The sequence below is a fragment of the Chelmon rostratus genome, chromosome 9 (genome assembly GCF_017976325.1).
Source record: "Chelmon rostratus isolate fCheRos1 chromosome 9, fCheRos1.pri, whole genome shotgun sequence".
Taxonomy (NCBI): Eukaryota; Metazoa; Chordata; class Actinopteri; order Chaetodontiformes; family Chaetodontidae; genus Chelmon; species Chelmon rostratus.
In genome coordinates, this window is record NC_055666.1 from 499,587 (window position 1) to 522,886 (window position 23,300).

General features: G+C 41.6%; 1 protein-coding gene across 4 annotated transcripts in view; it reads right to left on the minus strand.

Annotated features, from left to right (window-relative positions):
• Positions 1-4,396, minus strand: part of csnk1a1 (casein kinase 1, alpha 1) — a 40,477-nt gene extending 36,081 nt beyond the window's left edge. For all 4 annotated transcript variants that reach the window (XM_041944823.1, XM_041944822.1, XM_041944820.1 and 1 more), the window contains exons 1-2: positions 3,691-4,396; positions 3,327-3,433 (exon numbers count right to left, since the gene is read on the minus strand). In XM_041944823.1, the coding sequence (XP_041800757.1) occupies positions 3,327-3,433; positions 3,691-3,813 (230 nt within the window). In that variant the 5' untranslated portion in view covers positions 3,814-4,396. The remainder of the gene's footprint in view (positions 1-3,326; positions 3,434-3,690) is intronic.
• Between the last annotated feature and the right edge of the window lie 18,904 nt (positions 4,397-23,300).

Genomic DNA, 23,300 nt, shown 5'->3' on the forward strand with positions numbered 1-23,300 from the left:
GTCATTGTCTCCATTCAGGCATGTGCCAGCTGAACTGTGTACTGTGTATGGTCGTGCACATCAGCCAGATACAGAATGAGGAAGGAAAAACAATATCAGCAAAATGTTGCGATTTTCTGTCTGTTTTCTGTCTTTGTCCGGCATTTTAACATGTACAACGGCTGAGACTTTGTCAGAAAAAAGTACATATGCTTCATCCACTTCAAAAGACTTTCAACAGCTGATAAGACTAATGTCTACCATATCAAATATATATCACAGGTATTTTCTGCGGACAACTGCAATTTGTCACAGGTACCTGAATCATCTTAGAGCAGGGCAGGAATTATACCACTACCAAATGGCATTTTTCAAAATGTTTGCCTCTCATTCCCAATGTGTTAATAGGTCATATTTATTCAAGGGAGGTTGGCGTAATAATGGGAGCTTCAATTTAATTCAAACACTGTCCATATATTTTTCAACGTTTTGTCACCGCCACAGAAACACTAGGTTACTGACTGGAGTTAGTTAATGGTATGATTAATGGTTTACAGTACAATTATGTGTGTTTGGATTGACTACTGACAGTGGCTGATGAGGCTAATTATCAGCTAACTGTACTCAGTATGCAGTAAATGGCTGCCCTTTTTGTGCTTTTTAAAATTTATTTGTTTTCTCTTTTTCACTCAGAAACAGCCAATACTTCTCTGTACAATATGACCTCCTCTTTCTGTCAGCTGCTGTGTATCTGCAGTGCAACTAGTGACAAGTCTCATCTTGAGAAGCTTCTCATCCCTGTGTTTAATGTTTTGTGTAAAAATGTGTTTTAGGTTTTTTTTTAAACTGGTAATGATCTCAGACTCTAATGCTGATGAGTGTCGAAACCTGTTCCTATTAATCTTGATCACCCTAAGCCTACTTACAGACTTAATTTTATCATTGAAATAAAGCAATAGCAATTGATATGATTGTTGTTTTTTTTCATCAGGTAGCACTTTGTGGAAAAGTCAGACATTAAGATTACAGTTTTAATATACTCAGTCCTGTCTTTCAGTACATTGACTCCTAACAGTTGATTGTATACCTTTTTGTCTTCATGCTGTGTAGTTATTTATTGTTATTGCACAAGTGGTGTCTGCCTTAATGCCCTACAATTTGGCTGCTTGCAACAATAAATTCGTGTTTATCAAAGGCCCAATTGGCCTTGCCTTAAAAATGACTTAATTTAGGCCTGTCAGAGCATTCACTCCAAGAGCTGGATAAAAGTAGTAAAGCCAAAGCAACAATAACAGGTTGGTACCTAAAGCATACCATCAAAAACACACAGCAGGCAGATCCTCTTGATTCTCCCAAACTAAATTAGATTTTGACTCGTAGAATCAAGACAATTCATACAGTCCCTCAGGAGACAGCTAGTGGTGAATCAGGCCATGATAAGCAGCACAACTTTAACCATGTGTCATCATGACCATGGGCTTCATTCAATTCCAACCCTACACTCAATTAGAATACAGACAGAGGGTCACATTTCTCGGACTGTTTTCAATCGGAAGCTAGTAAAATGTACATGCGCAGCAGATTACATCTTGTTAATCAAAACTGTATTAGGATTTATAAAATAACATAATAAAAATGTCAACTGCATTTAAATAAATAGTCAGCTGTTTGGCCAGCAGCCGGCACTTAAAGAAAACTCTATTGCTCGCAACTGTAATAACAGAAACTACTCCGAAACCAATACCGCTTTACAGCAAAATGCTGTGAACCTCTCATCAGCTGACCAAGCAGGTGGGGAGGAGCAATGTAAGCAGTTTGTAGATATTTTGAGATAAGCGTGAATAACAGGCGTAGAGCAGCCTGCAAAAATGCTCTGTAATTGTCAAGCATTTTCATAAAATGTCTAAAGAACCAAAAAAAAAAGTTCATAGAGTTTGCTAATGATAGTAGCAGAAAACAGCAACAAACAACTTTGCAGCAAATGCTGGAGAAGTAAGACAAAATCTGTTTGGGCTCCGTTTGAGGAGTTAGCCCAAAAAGTTAGGTCCTTTGATGCTCAAGCAACAGATATGATTCCTGCCATTACGGTGCTCCAGAAATTTCGACAAAGACACTAATTCTGTCAAGAGACGCATCACTGAGATGGAAAAAAACCCCACTCCACTGCATTGCAACTGTACTTGATCCAAGGTAAAGTGCACATTTACTGAATCATTTTCCTTTAAGTTCCATTGCATTGTTAATAGAGCAAGGTGGTAGAACTGTGTTTTGAGTAAAAATATTCCTTTTCATTTTTGTAATAGTGAGACATAATACTGACACTGTGAAAAACTGTGTGATATAAATTTTAGGTCACATCACCTGCATCTCCTGACACCTTAACAAAACATATTAAACAGACATTGAAAAATGTATTAACTTAATGTTGCAGACAACAGAATGACAAAAAACATGTAAAAACCAAACAAAAAATCTTTAGTGTGCTATTTACCTGTTACAGTGTGCATAGAACCATTTTAATATTTTTACTGTACTTCCACTTTGATACATCTAGTGGCCAGTATTACAGTCTTCCTTAATGGTAGCATGTACACAAAATTTCCCTTTTAGCCAATAAATTAACAAATGCCACAGTCTCTACATTGGACATGCCACTTCATAATAGTAACAACATTTGTAAAACAGCATACTATGCATACCAGTACATACTGTATATTATATAGGTGTGGTATACATTGTGTAACTGGGGCACAGCTTATGTCTCTCCAACGGTAACATTTGCGCTATTGGGCTACATCCGACTGTTAAGAGTTACTTGAACACTACAAAATATGTTGATTGACCCCTTGCGGATTTAGGTAGGGCCAGGAAGCGTCTGAAATCACGCGGTGAAAACACGCTTCTACTGTGGGGCTTGGATTGTTGTTTTCGATTCTAGGCTCCGCCGCCATTTTCTAACAGGGTAGAGGAGGACATGTTGGGAGCTCTACACAACAAAAGAGGAGCGGCCATTTCCAACCACAAAGTTGATTTTCGTCACCCCTGAAAGCTGTTTTTACGATAAAAGCGCACATTTAGGATCTAAACAGGACTGACACAGTGCATCTTAAGATGTGACGGGGAAACAACACGGGGTTTTAAGGCGTTTGCCTAAATTACAGCGTTACTACAATAGACTAACTTAGGTAACGTTAGGGAGATTAGCAGGCCTAATGCCACCAAGATTGCTACCAATTCCACATTAGTTATCTTTCTTTCCCAAAGTAAACTGTGCCATACTAATATATACAACAAAAAACAACTTATTTTCGGTAACGACGGGCGATATAAAAAGAATTCTGCCTTACCTGATGTGTGGAATCCCGACACCACCTTGTAGGATTTTGTACAGCTTGCTTTCGTATAACAACTGGGGATGTCTGGCTTTCTGTGATTCCAATTTTACAGCTACCTCCTGAAAATGGCAAACACAGAAACATTTACAGCTTACCGCGCCAGTTAAAGTAACGACGAATATCTTGGCACATGCAGCAAATGAACAATACCACGTAATGCAACGTGTAGCGACTTCAGCCAAATCAACTGAACAGCTTGATCGGTGTAATGATAGACTTGTTAGCTTACAAGCTATGTTGCAATATGCCTCAAGTACTTGTTACTGTCAACTTTACTAAATGAATATTAGGCGTTGCTGTAGTAAGTTAAACTTACCTCTCCATTTGTGATGTTGATGGCCAGATATATGTCACCGAAAGATCCCGATCCAATTTTTCTGACAAGCTTGTATTTTCCACCGACTATGAATTCGGCTTTGGAGCCACTGCTGCTCGCCATAATGTCCACCAAATGACAATCTCAATCTGACTCTCTTTAGGAAATTCTGTGTGGCAGCCCGGTTGTCAGGAGAACAGGAGTCCTGTATGTCCAGTTCAATTATATACTAGCTGTTAGTCCAAACAAAATTACTGACAACTAACGTAACAACCAAGTTGGAAAATAGATTTCTCTTGGAGTTACTCGCTTTACACATAGGCTACGGGCTACAATGGATCTTTGTTAAAATAAAACCTTCTATCGGAATGCCGTGTCAGTGACTAAGTATATACATCCAAAACTAAATCCGAAAAATCTTACGGCCTTCGTCAACTACCCTGCTACCTCGAAGTAGCAGCTACTGAAATCCAGCGTTAGCTAACATTAGCATCAAGCTAACGCTGTCGCAAGGACCGTCGCGGAAAAAATGTCCGGACCTCCTCCGTGCTGAGGGGCAGAAACTGCCTTTTAATTACGCTTCCGATGATGTTGTTGCTTTTTCGATCTTTTCAGTCCTTTAAGAGCGTTTTCGGCTAACTTTAAGGGTCGCAACCGTCTGTTCAAAGCGCAGCCCACTCACTCCGCCATCTTGTCTTCTCTACCCTTTCTCTCAGCTGGTTTCCGTTGGAGGCGATTAGCTAAGGTTAGACGTCTCATGACCCCTTCACGTGTTATCGGAAATTTTAAAATCAAGACTCGTGACATATATGAAGGCAAAGTGATACATAATTTTGACTGGAAAAGGAAATCTTTTCTGTATGATGCACACAGTGTACCCAGTCAACCACTGCAAAGAAGATTGTTAATAGAAGTTAAGTTTATAAAAATCATGCTAAAGCATTCGTTGCTTGTACTTTGTCTTCTATTTTGTGCTCCTGTTTCATTTTACTTCAGATTCCTAGTTTCAAATATAAAAGATGCAACCACTAATGCGTCAGTAGAAACGAGTTGTTTGTACAAAGGCCGTGTTTACTGTCAGGTTCGACCAATAAATTGTACATATTGTTTCGACTCCAAATGTCTTGAATGCACCTGCAGGTGGTATTTACGACTGACGTTGAAATAGGCTGCGTCATGTCTCCGTCGGTACCAATGTTCACTGCTGGAGTTTCAGAAGCAACACATTTTCAGCCTTTTGTAGCAGCTAAATACTGTGCTGTTTAGTTCATTTTCTTTTATCTCTTTTTGTTTTCTCTCTGTCTCTCTCTACCTCTGAAACGTTCTCGTTCCTGTAACCAACAAAATGCATAACAACATAACAATGTAAAGGCCTGTATCTCATATGAAAATATGATTCAAACTTTCATTAATGACTGAACAAGTCTTTAGAGAGAGAGAGAGAGAGAGAGAGAGAGAGAGAGAGATGCAAGGAAATGACAATGATAGCATAATAAGAGAACTGAATAGAATTACAGCTATAACAAAAACAGTAAGTATAAAATGATGATAAGTAAGTAAGTATATGGTATGTGTATGATAGTGTATGCATACATTAATATAAGAGGTATACATACACAATAACAATAATATGTGGAATAATAATACTAGTAATATGACTGATAAAATAACAGCAGAAGCAAAAAGCAGGGCCATGGCAGCTGGCGGACCCATGATCGACAATCCAGGTGCAGCCACAATCCATGGGAACCCATGAGGCAAGAAAGCACAAGGACTGTGAGGAAGAAGCCAAGTTATTATCATGCAGTAATGGAACATGAATGTACACAGAGAGGGAGAGGAGGAGAGGGGTGCTCAGTGGATCATGGAAGTCTCTGAGCAGTTTAAGCAGCATAATAAGGGGCCGGTCTGCAGCAATCTAAGTAGTCTAAACAGCATAACAAGGGGCTTTCCAAGTCTGACCTGAGTCAGCCCTAACTGTTTAGCTGGCTTTATCAAGAAGGGGTTTTTTTTGTCTCAAAAGTAGAAGGTGTCTGCCAGCAAGGCTGGAAGATGGTTCCACAGGATGGGGGCTTGATAAAAGAAGGGTGTGGCCCAAGTTCTAATTATGGAGACTTTAGGGACCACAAGTAAGCTTGTATTCTGTGAGTGCAGTATTCTAGCATGGTAATAGGGTACTGACCATTTAGGGCTTTGAATGTAATAAGGATTTTATCTTTTATCTAATATGGGAGAAATATGATGTCCTAGTTTTTGTCAGAACACTTGCCACAGCGTTCTGTATTAGCTGGAGAGTATTTAGTGATTTTTGGGTCAGCCTGACAATAAAAAATTGCAATTATCCAGCCTGGAAGTAACAAATGCACAAGCAAGATTTTCTGCATCATTTTGAGATGGGACTTGCCTGATTGCCTGATTTTGCAATGTTACTAAGGTGAAAAAAAGACAGTCCTTCAAATTGGATTTACATTGGAGTTAAAGGACAGATTCTTAACTTCCAGATTTCTTATGGTGGCGCTGGAGGCTAGCAAAATGCCATTCAGAGAAGCTACTGTATATCATTAGATAATGAGTTGTTTAGGGCCAAGTTCTGACTAACTTTAGTTTTGTCCGAGTTTGGTAGTAGAAACTTGTTAGTCATCCAGGTATTTATTAATGCATGCTCGAAGTATAGCTAGCTGTACATCTGGCTTCACCGATAAATATACCTGGGTGCTATCTGCACAGCAATGAAAAGTTTTGGAGTATTTGCCCATGATATTGCCTAAAGGGAGCATGTATAGAGTGAACAGAATTGGTTCAAGCGCAGAACCTTGTGGAACTTCATGACTGCATGTACATGCCATGATTCCTCCATGCACAAACTAAAATTGATCTGATAACTAGGACTTTAAATGAGCTTAGTTCGTTTCCTTTAATGCCAGTCTCTGTAATGGGATGTGATGATCGATGGTGTCAAACGCAGCACTGAGATCTAAGGACCTCTGCTGGGAGCTAAGAACATGAACCCCCCCTTGAGGAGGGGCAATGAGGTGCGGTCAGCTCTAAGCCTGGCTCAGGGAACAGGACGCCCCTGCCTTGCAGAGTCCCGTGGGAGGTTTAGCCATTTTACAGCTTGGCTAACTTAATGATTGGACATGGAACACAAACTACGGCTTGATCACCCTGTAGTTGGCCGCCTCTGATGAGGGTGTTTAGTGAGTAAAGGCCGAAACACCCCTTGATTCAGAGGAACACTACTGAGGATGTGTCCCAAGTTGACATCTGATCCCACTCTAAAGAATCTCCCATGCCACTCGTAACATCAAGGCAAACATCATGTGAGTGCACACCACCTTTTGGCACAATGGACAGTTTTTAACATCACGTCCCGTGTTTTAATGATTCTAAGAAGACAAGTATAGACCAATTAGAAGGTCATTTGTAACTTTGATCAGTGCTGTCTCTGTACCATGATTTGCTCCAAATCCTGGAAAGTCACACAACTAATTGGCGACACCTTTATCAAGGATTTTGGAGGGAAACGGAAGGTTAAATATAGGTCTATGGTTATTGGTGTGATACTGGTGTAATTGATGGGAGAGTTTTGTTCATGGTAGAGCTGTGTCAATTAACGCAGCTAGTTAAATAAGCTGGCCAGTCATCATGGAAATTAATAAAAGCTGAGCCATTGCTTAGCCCCATTAATAGACCTATCAACTACATCATGTACTAAAATTACCAGCATGGCAACAAATGTAAGCAAATAAATATAACAACTATCAGCCTGTGAGTGGATTACTGTGCAAGTAGGCCTGTGTTTTCAAGCATTTTGTAGGCAATACCAGCCTGAGCACTGCTTTAATCTCATTATATTTGATTGACTTTAGTAGGAGTGTATATTCTGCAATTTCCCTGCTTGGGATAAATAAAGTATATCTATCTATCTATATAAACCCAATCAAGTTTTGTGTAATAACTCAGGTTTGGTCAGAGTTTTCTTTATGCCTCCACGCTGGTGACAGCCAAGGCCAGAGGCAGTACGTTATCAGATTGTCTCTTCATCCATTCTTTGATCTGTCCTATTCTTGTGAACACAATATGTTAATGTCTTCAAATTTGACACAAATGTTCACTTAGACTCAAAGATGAACTGATTAGATTTTGGTGGTCAACAGCTAAAGGGCAAGCTCATTGTGACGTCTGTTCCATTCTTGGGAATGTGATATATCAGGAACACCTAGATGGAATTATATTAAATATTCAATACCATAACTCAGGAACAGAAGAGGAGATTGTGACCATATAAATTAAATTTTATTTATATAGCACCAAATCACAACTGAAGTTGTCTCAGGACACTTTGCATATAGAGCAGGTACAGACCAAGATCTTTATAAATACATTACATTTGGTATGATATTGGATTAGTGACACTAATCTTGGGTGCCAATCTTGAAACTGTGGTGATTGTGCAGATCTTCCGTGCTGCTGGGTTGAAGATGTGTGTGAGGTATCCACATTGTAGCCTCGATTGCAGCAGCATCCATACATGAAACACTGTAGTCCACCACAGCTCTTTGGTTTTGGTGATATTGAGCTTCAGGTGATTGTTGCGGCAGCATATGACAAAGTTCTCTCAGTCCTCTGATACAGACCTCTGTACTTCTCTCTAAAAAGTGAAGACATCATGTTTCTCTCTGGAAATTATTCACTTTAGGTTACATTTTACCAAAATATACACATAATACATTTTAGTAATTCACTGAAAGTCTTTTCTGTAACGCGTAGGATTTAAGACCCAAATGCAGTATCATTAGCACATCGAGATTGTTCTTAAAGATTTTAATTTCGATCAGCCACACAGTACAAAGCTCAGTCTTTTTTTGAGGTGTTTGGTGAAGCACACACCAAACAAACAGAGGCAGATGAAAAACTAGGAAGTACAGAGGTCCGTTTCACAAAGCAGGTTTACTGAAAACTCCGAGTATGTTAACCCTGAAATGAGGGAAACTCTGAGTTTTCCGTTTCACATAGAGGGGTAACTCAAGCCTGTTTCACAGACAGAGGTAAGTTAAACTCTGAGTCAGTTACCGCAGTAACTGACTCTATGAACCTAACCTGGTCGGGACCAGGTTTTACTCAAGGGACCTCGAGCTTCTCTGTGTCTCCGCCCTCTTTCAACCACACACCGTATTTCACTTCCTCATTCATTTATTCAGTCGGCAGACGAGTTTTGGCATAGTTCTGCCGTCTGTTATTAAAAAAATCATTAAAAATATCAGTCAGTGGGAAGTCCATTTGGCACAGTAGTGGTGGTAGTAGTAGTAGTGGTGACTTTTTTCGTTAACATGGCATGTTAACGTCTTTTGATCATGATCCCGTGGATGAAGGTGCAGCGATACTGCGCAGAGAATTAAATATTCGTCGGGACATAGTTATCAGACCACGATGTTCTTGCTTTTCCAGACAGTTATCGGTGGTAGGCCAACACCCGTTCTTTGTGCATCTGCCTTCTTTCTGTTAGCTGAGTAAAAGTCTGTGTTAGTTTAAATATAGGCTTAATTATTTAACATGATATAGATGAGAACACTTTTTTTCATTTTTAAATTTTATTTCATTCGTTAACAAAAAAACAAAACATAATATGAACACAATATAACCAATTTTACAATGAAAGGGAGCCACTTAATATTTACTTTACAATGTAAAACATGATCAAAATAAGGTAGCTACCTCCATGAGATCATGCAGAGGTCTTACCTGTTTGAACAATGTTTTTATATTTCATTTTAAGCTGCTGCCAAGTGCGCTTCTCCCCTGCGGGATTGCACCTAAATGAAATAAATTAATAGGCAACCATTCAAGCCGTTTTGCCATGTAATATTATTGTGATTTCAAAGGACTACATATATACTCACGCATTGACCCGAGCAGCTGCAGCGGTGTTGGACTTCCGTCTAAAAACGTGTTCATACTCGCTGTATGAGCGCATTAAAATGTCTAATTTCCAGTGGCGTGAAGTAGGCAGCCTTCCGCTTCCCCGTTGCCATGGTGACTCCTCAAATCGGGGTTCCATTGATGCTGTCTTTTTAAAGTTGCGGTGCACGCGCGTAACTCGAGGTGAACCTACTCTGAGTTAATCAAACTAACTCACATCTGCTGCTGTGGAATCGAAAACTCAGAGTTTCCTATCTCAGAGTAGATCAACTCAGAGTTCAGGGTTACACTCAGAGTTTGTTGAACCTGCTTTGTGAAACGGACCCCAGGGCAAAACTCATGGTCAGAGAGAAAAGACATGTGTTTACGTGGGAACAGAAGACAAGCCGTAGTCGAGGCAGGCAGGTTCAGTAACAGGAGCTCAGTCAAAAAGTATGGCAAGAAAGTTTTGCATGGAGGCGAAACAGAATCTGGCATTAAGTGAGAGTGGGGGAGCAACTTAAGTACTGGGCTGACGGAAATCAAGATCAGGTGGCGATCAGGTGAGTGGACAGGTGGGTGTGGCTGGCAAGGGGAATGAGAGTGGAAAAATACTGGCTGGGCAGGTGAACAGATGAATAGAATGGCAGCGGGTAAGAGACTGAGGACACTGACACTTTTCTATGTATCTTGTATCAGTCTGGACAGACATAGATGTTTACTGCAACTTGACTGGTTGGCAGAGCCAGTTTTTTATTCTCCCTTGGTAAAAGTGGTGCTTCAACATACATCATAAAGGTTAAATAAGTAGTTCAGGGGTGATGTAGACTGGTGCATACACATTAGACAGCAAAAATTATACGTCCACCAGCAACCGTTGTTATAATCAAGGTCAGTGCCTTGTGGCCAGTATTTCCAATATTGCATGTTCAAAAACCTTACATGCATGCATTCTCTGTATTTGGCTGAATTTTGTGATATAGGCCATGCCCATTTCCAACAATAATAATTTTTTGAAAATCAGGGAAATATGCAAAACCCATTTTTTTCAGACCTCTCCTAGGCTCTCTGTTTCATGAAGTGATAAAGTACCCAGTCTTTTCTCACCCCTGTTCCAACTTGTTTGGAATGGGTTGCTGCCATCAAATTCAGCATGTATTAATAAAAAACAGTGATCGATAAAGTAAAACATTAAATATTTGCCTTTGTACTGTTTTCAGTTGTGTTAATGCCAGGGATTAAAGGATTAACAAATGATCACATTCTTTTTGTTTATTTAATGTTTTACACAGCATATTCAACTTCTACGTCAACTTTTTTGACTTTGGGATTTTACGACACTGGAGTAGAGTTTACAGAATAAAAGTTTAGAATCAGAATCATGGTCAAACATGTGTCTGTAGCGACTTCAAAGAACAAAGAGTCGGTGAGAGGCCTTACACTTTGTTTGATGCGCTTAACGGAACAAATCACTGGAATACGAAAATAAATTTTAGCTTTCTAATTATGAGAAAGAATAATCAACTTACGATACAGTGCACAAACTCAATCAAAGTGATCACAATGATCAAAGGAAATAGCGATCAACAAAAAAATACGGCTACCCCGCTCACCCTCTCTAACCACACACCACAAAAAACATGAGCAGGTGCTTATGTTAACTTAAAGATAACTTTTGTTTTTTACAACCTGGACCTCATTTGTAGAATTAAATACGCCCATTTACTCACCCAGACAACTTTGGTGGCATTTGGAGTCGTTTTGAAGAAATTAGCCCCAGAGGAGCGGCGCGTATATCCATATAATGCGAGTACTCGGGCCATCCATGCGCAGCCTCTATATAACGCATAATCTGCGGAAACTCGTTCATATTCCAATATTTTGTTATGATATGCTGGTGCTATTCCCCTCTGAGCCCGTGGTGGCATGTTATCAATATCTTGCGTCTCTAGACAACAACCTCTGACGTGGATGATTACCGAACGCCGCGCGCTGCGAGCAGCCAGCCACAACACGGCTAACTCTGCGGTGGTCGGCTACGAATACGCAATAATGAACCATAGCTGTGCCAAACTACAGCTAAACTAGCCTCAGATGAAGTTTGTTCCATTGTCTGAGTGCAGCCCCAGGACTTGACATCGTCTCACAATAAAGCCTCTGAGTGCATTTATAAAGGAGTCAGTATCCAGTGCAGGTGCCACTTCAATGTGAATTGCACGTATGGCCAGAGAAGTAAAAATAATGCCATACCTTTTCACAACACTCCTTCTGCTCTGCACTTCCAAAAAAGTCTACTCCAACACAAGTAAACGGTGACTCATCTGGAGTCACTCTTTCACGAGGCAGATCTGCCATCTGCTGGGACACAGGCTGAGCATTCAGTCTTGGACAGATGGCACACTGGAACTCTCCTTAGGACTGTACTAGCCGCAGTGATTGAATACCTTTCCCGCAGTCTGGCTAGCATATGGTTACAACCACCATGCCCCACTTCTTAGTGAACATGCCTCAGAAGAATGTCTGAGATGTGGAAGTCTGTAGCCAGTATTATAGGATGTTTTGCCTCCATGGGCACAGACAACCTGCCCAGCCGACGACCAACTCTCAGAAGACCATCTTCGACCAGTGGGCAGAGTTTGTAGATGTGGGTACACCCCTTCACGCTTTTGCCATTCTGCAGCCTGGAAAATTCCTCTGGAAACTTCTTCCTTTGGCAGAACCTGATGATTTCCAGTTCAGCTTTTTTCAGCTCCTCCACTGACAGACAACTTGATTTGATTAACAGGCCACACACACTCAGGTTGACAGAAAAAAATGTGGACCTGACACCCATGTTAGATTTTTGAGAAATGCATCCACTTTTAAGCCCCTGGAGGCCACTTCTGGTGGGTTGCTTGCTGTGTCCACATACCTCCATTGAGCAGACAATGAAACTTTGTTGCCAACAGGCTCTCAGCAATTCTCAAAGACATTTAACCTGGAAGTCTCATTCCAACACAGCAGGTAGGTCACTACCCCGTAGCCAACTTCACTTGCGTCGCAGAAATGGTGCAGCAGTGCCATGGTTGTTTCTCCAAAGTCTTCTGGTTTCAGGCATCTCATGATGTTAAAACCCTCTGGACTGCACAGTTCCTGCAGACAAGTCATCCACTTATTATCAACTAATTCAGGAATAATGTCATCCCAGCCAAGTGCTCACTTGCACAGATTTTTTTTTATTTTTAAGGGACAATACACATTAATGAACATCAGAATGTGAGTACATGTGTAAATGTGTCGGAGCTAGCAAGCTTGCTAATTTACATCCGTAGACATACAGACACATAGGAGGGAGACAAGAAAAGGAAAGAAGGAATATATATATATATATATAAAGAAAACAGTAAAAGTGCAAATGCCTGGATAGTTAAAATAGATCCACATGTGGTGGCCCACACCTGCCGCTTAGAGTGGACCAAGAGATCGGATACTTAGCAGCAGATGAAAAGTCCCATTTACAAACTAATACTTAGCAGCAGATGAGAAGTCACATTCACAATTAAGAACACAAAGATAATACATCAAAGTGCAGTACAGTGCAATGCATGCATACATATGTAGGCATGCACTGCACAACAACAATAACAACAAACAAAGACAGTGCAAAGTATGGCCGACAGTCACAGAGCACGGTACATACGTATATGTATCGCACTCTGCGAGAGGTCCGTCTAGCCATGATTACATTGTTGGTTTGTTTTGAGCCAGTTTTTGAGGTGGACCTTAAAGGTGCTGTAGGTGGGGCATTCTCTTATTGTACATGGTATGTTGTTCCAGATGTTACTGCCCTTGACCGACATAACAGATTGTCCAAAAGTCGTGTGTCTGTAAGGTATTTCGCAATCTCCCCTGGAATTGGCTCTGGTGGTTCTGCCACTGCTAACTTTGAGTTTTATATATTCTTTTAATGGAGGAGGTGCAAGTCCATTGAGTGTTTTGTAGATAATGCAGGCATACTTAAAAACTTTTAAGTTTTCAAAACTCAAGAGGTTGTACTTCTCAAGGATATGGCAGTGGTGGTGATCTGTCAATGATTTTTAGGGCCCTTATATATAATGATTCTATTGGTTTAATTGTAGTTATTCCAGTAAGAGACCAGTTTGTGAAACAATATTCAATGTGGGAAAAAATCATAGCATGCATAAACATTCTTGCCGCGTTGACTGTCAGTGATGGCCTAATCTGCTTGAAGTTAAATAGATTGAATTTGATTGTTTTTGAAATCTTTTTAACATGATTTTTAAACGACAGAGTAGAATCAAGAATAACACCAAGGTACTTGAATTCTTTTACTAACTCAAGTTCCTCTCCTCTCAGGAATACATTTGATTGTGAGACCTTCACTGGCTGTTTGGAAAACATCATATAAACAGTTTTTTTGGTATTTAAAAGTAGACATGAATTTGTGAGCCAATTCTGGATATTGGATAACGTTGACGTGAGGATGAGGGCGGCTTCTTGGGTGTTTTTTGCAGGTGTAAGAATTACAGCATCATCCACGTACATCTGTACGTGAATGTTTTTGCATACTAAGGTAAATCGTTTATATAAAGCGAAAATAAAATTGGACCGAGCATGGAACCTTGTGGGACTCCCATTGGACACTCCAGGTATGGTGATTTGACTCCGTTGACCATGACACACTGTTTTCTGCTTACCAGGTATGATTTCATCCACTTGATGACTTGTTCTTGTTATAGTGGGTAAGTTTGGCTAAGAGAATATTATGGTCAACGGTGTCAAATGCCTTTTTCAAATCTAAAAACACAGCACCAACACAACCATTTTTATCCAGAAAGTTTTTGTTTTTTCTTAAAAAACAGTGATGGCCAACTCTGTTGAGTGGTGGGCACGGAATCCAAATTGCATGGGATGCAGGGGGGTATAGCCTTTATTCAATGCTCAGTTAATAATTTTACTACCCATTTCTCTAATATTTTAGAAACAATTGGTAGAATGGTGATCTCCAGATTTAAAAATTGGACTAACCACACCTATTTTCCAAGCCGGTGGGACAACAGAAAGTTTGATTGACTGATTTACCAGATGTGTAATCGGTGGTATCAGAGCATCCTTGTGAGCTTTTAAGAAGTTGGTGTAAAGATCATAGATATCCTTGGCTTTAGAGCTGTTGAGGGATCCAATGATATTGGCTACTTCTGTTTCAGATATCTCCTCTATCTTGAAGATAGGTTGTGTATGGTTGATAGGAGTATAATCGTAGTCAGGTGGATTGAACAATTGCGATATCTCCAGTACAGAATTAATGAAATAGTTGTTTAACTCAGTAGCAAGGATAGCAGGATTTTTCACCAACTTGTTGTTAATATTAAGTTCCAGCTCTTTGTTGTTTTTTTGGTCTGTTTGCCAGTTAGTTTATTAATATTACACCAGATTTGTTTACCATTCCCTTTCGCACTTTCAATGATAGTCATGAAGAAATCAGCTTTAGCCTTACGCAATGTCAGAGTCACCTTATTTCTTGCTGATGTGAATTTTTGTCTGTCTAAAGTCAGACCCAATTTCAGGCGGTCCCTGACTTTCATTAGTTGTAAGCAGGCTTAATTTAGCCAAGGAAGGTTGATTTTTTTTTTTTCCTTTGGCACCCTTTTCTGGAGAAAGTCCCTATTACTGCTTTAATTGTTGTTAAGAAACTCTCACTGTTGTAATTTATGTCATCAAGGGGAGAAGATGTCATTCCAGTCAAGTTCCTTTAATGCAGTTTCTAGATTCTGCTGTTGGCTCTTTGGAATTACATTGTATGGCATACTATCAGATACAGTTTTCAATGAGTTAGAAAAACGCTGTTTGGTGAGTTTTCTTGTGAAAAAGATTGCATTGTGGTCTGATAATCCTGTCAGAAAATTATGGGAATGGGTGATTCTTACAGGAGGACCCCCCCCCACCATATCCCTTAAGATTTTCTTAGCAGACAACACAACAGGGCTCAGGATTCCAAGAGTATCATAAATCGAAATGACAGGTGAGAGAATTTCTTTTCAGGTGAGTGGTCTGTCCTTGATGATAATCTTAAACTTAAAGGCACTGGACTGAATGCACCATTCCACACCAAGCATTCTCTCCACTGGCAGTGGATCCTGATCCAGGCCCAACACTCCCATGTCCATGGACCAGTGACTCTCAGGCATTGCAGCCATAACCTCACGTCTGTTGCTTATCCATTTCCGAAGCTGGAAACCACCTGTAGCTGCATAGAGGTGCTTATCCTCTGTGATTTGCTGCTGCTCATCAGCACCACTGTTGGCTGGTAATGAGGTGGGCCGGTATAAAAGCGGCAGTCCTTCCACCAGTTCTTCCTCTGCACTTCTGTCATCGCTAGTGCGTTACTTCTGTGTCAGTTTGTTTGGCCAACAGGTATGACTACTGTTTTGTTAGTGTGCTTAGGACATTGTTGTTCTGTTGTAGGGCGACTGCTTGGGTGCGGCTCCATGCCCCGCATGCATTGCGACGTTAGCTGTGGTAAGTGTCCTCTCTCTTTGCGGTATGGTTGATGCTATCGGGTGGATGTTAGTGTGGTCCCAGGTAAACGCTGTTGGCTGTGTGGAGCTCTATCTCCCCCCCTCCCTCCTCTAATGCGAGTGTGTGTGCTGTAGCTGCTAATAAGGTACGTATTTTTATATATTCAATAATTGTTGGGTTTTGTTTTCTTTAGCCTTCTTGTTAATTGTTAATTTTGAGTTTGTGACCTGCCCATTAATTGTTTTGTTAGATTTTGATTTATTAATTTTTCATTTGTTTGGTTGTAACCCCAGTAATTTGTTTAATTCCCCCCCTTTTCAGTGCTGGAGGCTGGTGGTGTTGGTGATTGGTGGTGGCACCCCCCCTATCTGCCGTGCCCCTGGGAGCGGGTTTCTTCACTGAGAGTGTGTCTGCCACTTGTGCCCGGTGAAGTTGGTTGCTTTTGTTCCCCCTTTTTTTCCCTAGGTGGATCCCTCCCGAATACTAGTCCCCTTCCATCCACTAGGCCCCAGCCCTGATTAGGTTATTTCCCCTTCCCCCTTCCCGTGTTTCTTTTTAAAATTGTTTAATAAAAATGCACTTGCAAACTGGGAACCACATCTCATGCCCATTGAGTAAACAAACCTGTGTGTCATATGTTGGAAGAGTAATTCCCTAGGTGAAATTCCCAGGGTGGCATTGTTGACAATAGTTAAAGATCGTTCCACCTCTTCCTCGCTGCCACACACCCTTTGCACAAATGAAGATGAGCTCATGATAGAGAGATACAGCTTCCTCCTCTGAAGCCACCGACACCAGACAATCATTAGCATAGAAGCAATGTAGGACCTTATCAATCTCTTCTTTATTATCTTCTGCGCATTTTCAGAAAGCAAAATTGGCACAACTAGGAGACGAAGTTGCCCCAAAGAGATGTACCATCATCCTGAAGTCACTGAGGTTTTGATTTATATCCCCTTCAGGTCACCAGAGAAACCTCAACAAATCAATATCTTCCAGTGGTACCCTTACTTGGTGAAACATGGATTCAACATCTGCCATGATCACCACTGGTTCTTTCCTGAACCTGGTCAACCCCCAAATTAATGAACTGGCCAGATCTGGCCAGTTCTGACCCTACGTGGCCGCACAAACCACAACTAAAAGTGGTCAGCACTTTAACATCAGTTTACCCCTGATCATGCTTAATCTGACATATATTTAATATTTGATTGTTCTGATCAAATACCTCATGGTCATTGTAGGAGCTGAGCATTTAGAGATGTTCCTTGGAAACTCAGTCCACATTCAAAGACAATTCTGATCTTCCTCTTTGTTGGATGGTAAACATCATGTTCCAAGTCCTCTTTAGGCACTCTTTCAGTATAACTCTTGGCAACCAGATCATCCATAAAGGCTGTGTAGTATGCATGAAATGAGAAGTCTTTTTGAAGCCTCTTCTTCAGGTACATGGCACGTTGCTCAACAATTACCCTGTTATTTTGGATGTTGAGTTCCTCATTCCTGAATGCTAAGCTTATCTAGTAATGGCCATTCACTAGCTTTGCTGAGCCAGTAGCCAAGTCCATAAACCTTTAACCTCTCTTGACATTTCAGGTTGCTCATCCATGCTGCATTCAGGAAACTCCGCCTTGTACTGTTGCTGCCAAAGTTCATCCAAATTCACAAATGACACTCTGTTCACTGATAACTCTGGCTGTTCGCAATCCATTTCTTTTTCACTCTCTCCCTTTAGAGGTCCACTAACGGTCCAGCCCAGCATTGTCTTTATTGCATAGGGTCCACCATTTGCACTGTGAATGACTTGCAATGGTTTTAAGGCCCTAGGAACATTTGTCCCAGTCAACAGCTCAATCCCTGCATCAACTTCAGGCAAATGAATGTGTTTTAAATGAGGCCATCCTTGAAGATCCTTCTGCTTTGGAATGTTCCCACGGTGGACAAGCATATGCTTCTGTATAAAAGTCTTGAGCAGTTCACAAAAGTTGTCACATTTTAAGCCAACCACCTCCAGTCCTGACACAATGTGGCTGCTCACCACCTTTTCTTGGCCCATGGTCCGCAAGAGAATATGTGTCTTTTTTACCATGAGGCCAAGCTTGGACATCAGTGCCTCTGTGCCAAATACTGCTGTACTTCTTGGATCCAAGAAAGCATAGGTGGTAACGATTTTGCTGCCATTCTTCGACTTATAGCAAGCTTACAATCATGATCACCAGCCCCAGTGAGACCACTTGAAGGTACTGTCTACTGTCATCTCTGATGAGTCCTTTACCTTTTCCTTTGGAGGAATGTGAAGAATGTTTGGATGTAGGAGACCACACAAAAGATCAGTTTTCTGCAGTCTTTGCTGATGTGTCCTATATACAAACAGCCAAAACAGACACCTTTTTTTCTCATAAGAAATCTTCTCAGCCTCAGCTTTAAGACGTGCAGAAGAAACAGCAGTCTTTCCTCCAGTAGCAGAGTTTTTGCTTCCCACATTGATACACTGTCACTGGGTTTTATGTTATCTTGCACATCCTCCATCATGATTATGGACATAGCCTCAGTTGGTGCTTGATGTTAATCGTCTGTTGGACAATATAACACTCCTTCAGTCACTGCAGCAGGATCTGATTGACCAAGGCTGTTATTTTGTTGTTGTGGTTCCTCAGATTCACTTAGCCACTTTCTAACATCCTCCTCAAATGTGCTACTTTATTTCATGATGCTGGTAAACCATTCATTTTGTTTGTTTCCTCAGGCAATGAAGGAATCAACACATGTGACGTGGTAGCATTTTCACAAAGTTGAATTAAATTCTCCTCCAGATGAGGTTGAACATGTGAGACATTTTCCTTACTTTTCATAAGTGCTTTTAATTCAGGTATGAGACCTTTAAAACACTGACAGTGTTTTAGTTTTAGAATTATCTATTCTGAGCTTTTTTGATGCCAACCTGATCATAACAAAGAATACAAGGGAATTTTTCATTCTAAGATAGCAAGACTGAAGCAAAGTTCTGTAATATTATGAGATCATCTGAGTCACGCAACTATGGCTGCTCTTTAAATTACACAGTTGAACATTTCAACAGTACCATGTCATCTGCTTTAAATACTGTTGCTCCACTAAAGGGTAAAAAGAGGTTGACTGGGAGTATGTCCCCACAGTCAAATGATAGCAGTGCTAATGAGATTAAAAGAATCTGTCAAGCAGCTGAAAGAACATGGAGGTGAAGCCAGGCCTACACTTTTCTGTAATATATACAAAGAAGCCATAACAGTCTATAACAAAGCAATACGTCAAGAAAAGGATTACTTTTCAAAGATAATTGCAGAGAATGCTGGAATCCCTGCACATTGTACATTTCATTGTTTATTGTCCGGATCAGCGGGATTGGCTCCACCTGTCCACACATCCTCCTCATCACCTGAGAGCATCTGAGGCTTATTAGCAACAAAGACCGCTCTCCAGTATTAAAACCCTAATGCTACACCTACTTTTTGTTGAATCATCTGTTGTTAAAAGTGGCAACAGTCTGTCTCCAGTCTCTGAGGTACTCATGTTCAGCTGCTTACCTGCCCTCCTGACTCTTGGTGTCTTCTCACCTGCCTCAAGTTTATCTCCAGCCCTGCTGGAGACACAGAGTGTCTCTGTGAATTAGTTGGTTATGAATACAAGTCTGGACTCTTTGTCGTGATCCGTGCTTGTCACGCGTGTTTTATGTTGAAGGTTTTCTTTTTGTGTTGTCATGGTCCATTTTTGTCACGTCCTGTTTTATTTTGAAGATTCACGTTATGTATCTTCTTTTGCTTTACTTCCTGTGTTTTCCCGCAGTTGTAACTGTCTGATTTGTTTCACCTGTGTGTCATTAGTTGCCCTCCCTGGTGTATTTAACATTTAACGCTGATTGTCTCGAAGTTGCATCATACCGCTTTAATCCACATTGCAGCCGAATCGCGCTTGCATTCCTCTAATGCCGGTTTGTGCATATTCAACACACACCTAGGAACCTTTTGCAAAGGTAAAAAGTGAAAAGTTAAAACTACTACTAGGTGTTACTAGTTAACGTCAAACGTCGTTTTGTCTTTTGCAGCGTTTTCTCTTTATTGGACTCATGTTGTTAGACTCCATTGTGGATTTCCTTTTGGAACTTTGGATAATTACCTGCCTACCTGTCTTTACCATCACCTTAGTTAATAAACTCCTTTAAATTGCTCCATCCCTCCCTCGTGTCTGCATTTGGGTTCAACCCATGTTCCCCAGAAAGCCCATTTCCTGACACTCTTCCCCTGCCTGCCCGTTCTCCTCTCAAAATAACTGCTGGATTGCCCTGATTCTTCTGTTGCACATTTCTAAAATTTTAATGATTAAAAGTCATTGCTCTTCTCACACCGTCCTGTCTCTACATCTGTGTGCAGCCTTTTGGTTTCTTTGGAAAAAAAAAACACAAGTTTATTGCCTAATTTGTTTATTTGTACTACCTAGCATTCAGTTTTTGTCTTCTTTGACCTTGTTGTACTTACATATTAAAGTCAGAAAGCTCATTGAGTGCAGTGTTTAAATTGGAGTTAAAGTCCTTGTATGTGCACACATACAGATAAAGCAGATTCTGGAACTCTAGATTATTCTCCACTTTTGACCAGCTACTCAACACTACTGACCTGTCTTCAGTTCTCTGCATCAAATTGAACGTGCATCACCAGCGTTGCTGATGTAAACAGATGACCACAGCAAAATCTGCAAAGAAGATGTAACCATGAGAAAATTCTCTTGTATTGTATTAACTGAGTTCTGTATGACTGTCACTGAGTCTAACTTGTCCACCTCATGTGTTGACACTGTACCTTTAGCATTTATGAAAGGTGTTTGACAGTGCTTGGGGTCATGTCCTGAAGATTATGAATGCATCTTTGCAAACAGGCATCTTCCCATATGCCTTCAAAAAAGCTGTTATAAAACCCTGGCCAAAGAACCCACCCTAGATGGTAATGCACTCACCAAATACAGGCAGATATCCAGCTTTCCATTCATCAGTAAAGTAATGAAAAAGAGCTTCAGTGCAAATTAACTCTTTTTAAAGAAATATCCTGGATGAATGTCTGGGTTTAGAACGTACAACACTGAAACAGCTCTGACTAAAATAATCAGTGACCTAAGACTAAATTCTGATGAAAATAAGGTCTCGATTGTTGTCCTCTTTGACATAAGTGCAGCGTTTGATGTGATTGACATAATCATCTTGAAAAGTTGATTGGTCTGACTGTGTTACTGGTTAAAAACATAACATTACATACACATCAATGAGAAAGTTTTATGTCCGTCTTGGACATCTTTTTGTTGTTGTCCTAGAGAGCTGCTGTGGCCCATTACTATTCACATTATACATGCTGCCACTTGTTGTCATTAGAGAACACAATTGTTAGGCTTCAAAAACACAGAAAAACACACTAACAGCTACGACGGCAGGACTCGTTTACGGCAGTTCTCGTTTACGGCAGCAGAGCGTTGGAGTTTGAGAAGACACATAAACAAATAAAACTTCCTAAAACTTCCAAAAAAGAGGGATGGCACCACTCGACTCCCCATCTGCTCCTTGTGAGGGCTGCCTTCGGCTCAACCAGAAGGTCGCTGAACTGGAGGGAAGAGTCTTTCTCCTACAACAAATCGGAGAGGACGAGCGGCTAATCAACACTATGCTAGCGCAGTGTCTGAGCACTGTAGTAACAACTGGCGACGCCGCTAGCGGAGACCTGGCCGCTACAGTGCCGTGGATTGATCCTGCTCAGTCCCTGACTGGAGACCAATGGGCCAGAACGGGAGCCAGACCCAAGACTCTCCTATGTTCCACCCCAGGACAGCCGGCACCATGGATGGTGGTTCAGCACGGCGGAAAATATGCCAGTAAACTGCGGAAAACACCTTCCCCACCTCCAGCCCAGGATCTCTGTCTCTCCAACCACCACTACACACCGGCGGCCTGCAGCCTTCACCACCGGACACAGGTGGCTCGCGCCCTCAACCATCAGCGCCGACACAGTGGGCCCCATACCGGCTGCTGCCCCCTCTGCTCTCCGTAAGGCTGTGGCTCTCTCATTCACACCACGGACAAATCCTCCACCAGCCGGCTCACCCAGCTCCCGGGTGTTTCCTCCAACCAGCGGGCCATCTGCTCGGTCGGGTCCCTCAGACTCCACCACCAATGGAAGACACCCATCCGGCGAGCCCTCCATCCGGTCTGGTTTTGCGGCTGCCGCCACCTGGGACCTGCGGCCCAGCCGGGCCTCCTGGCTGCCTCTGCCCGAGCACGGTCCTGGTCCTGGTAGCCGGCCTCATCCCACTACCATCATCATCGGGGATTCTATCATCCGGCATGTGAAAACACAGTCCTCCACCACTCTGTGTTTCCCCAGCGCCACTGTCAACGATGTGGCTGCTGAAATCCACTGGAGGCACACCCCTCAGTGCATATGGTGGTGGTTCACATGGGAACTAACGACATTAAAAGGCAACAGTCAGACATCTTAAAAGAGGACTTTACTCAACTTTTTAACACCCTGAAGCAAGCAGTGAGAGCTTTTATCTCCGGACCAGACCTCGGCTGCAGAATGGGGCGTTTCTCCCGGCTACTGAGCCTCCACACCTGGCTTTCCATGTCCTGCCAGGCACGGTGCTGCTAATCGACAATTTTAATCTTTTATGGGAACGCAGGGACTCTTTTATCAGATGGCCTTCATCTGAATTTTCGGGGATCGCGGCTGCTCTTCTCCAACATAAACTTCACCATCCTACACCACATGGACAATCACCACGCAGCTGACCAGCTTGGGTCATCTTCATCACCGTTGTCATCACCATCCACCTCATCACGTGACTGACTACCGATCTCACATGACTCCGGTACACCCTCCACTAACCTTCATAGCACCACCACCTCTCATGACAGTACATCTCATAAAGCAAGAATCACAGTCAGAATCACAAACAGAATTCACAGACCAGTTTCATCATGGACCAGCAATAAGCGAAATAACCTAGTTCCTGTCACACCTGCTTCAACCTCCTCACACTGTGATGAAGAGCGCACATTCAGCACGAACATCCAGCTGGCTGTGCTGAACGTGCGCTCCCTTTTAAATAAAACTTTTATCATAAACGACCTGATTTTAGATAACAAGTTAGACAGCATTCTTTTAACAGAGACATGG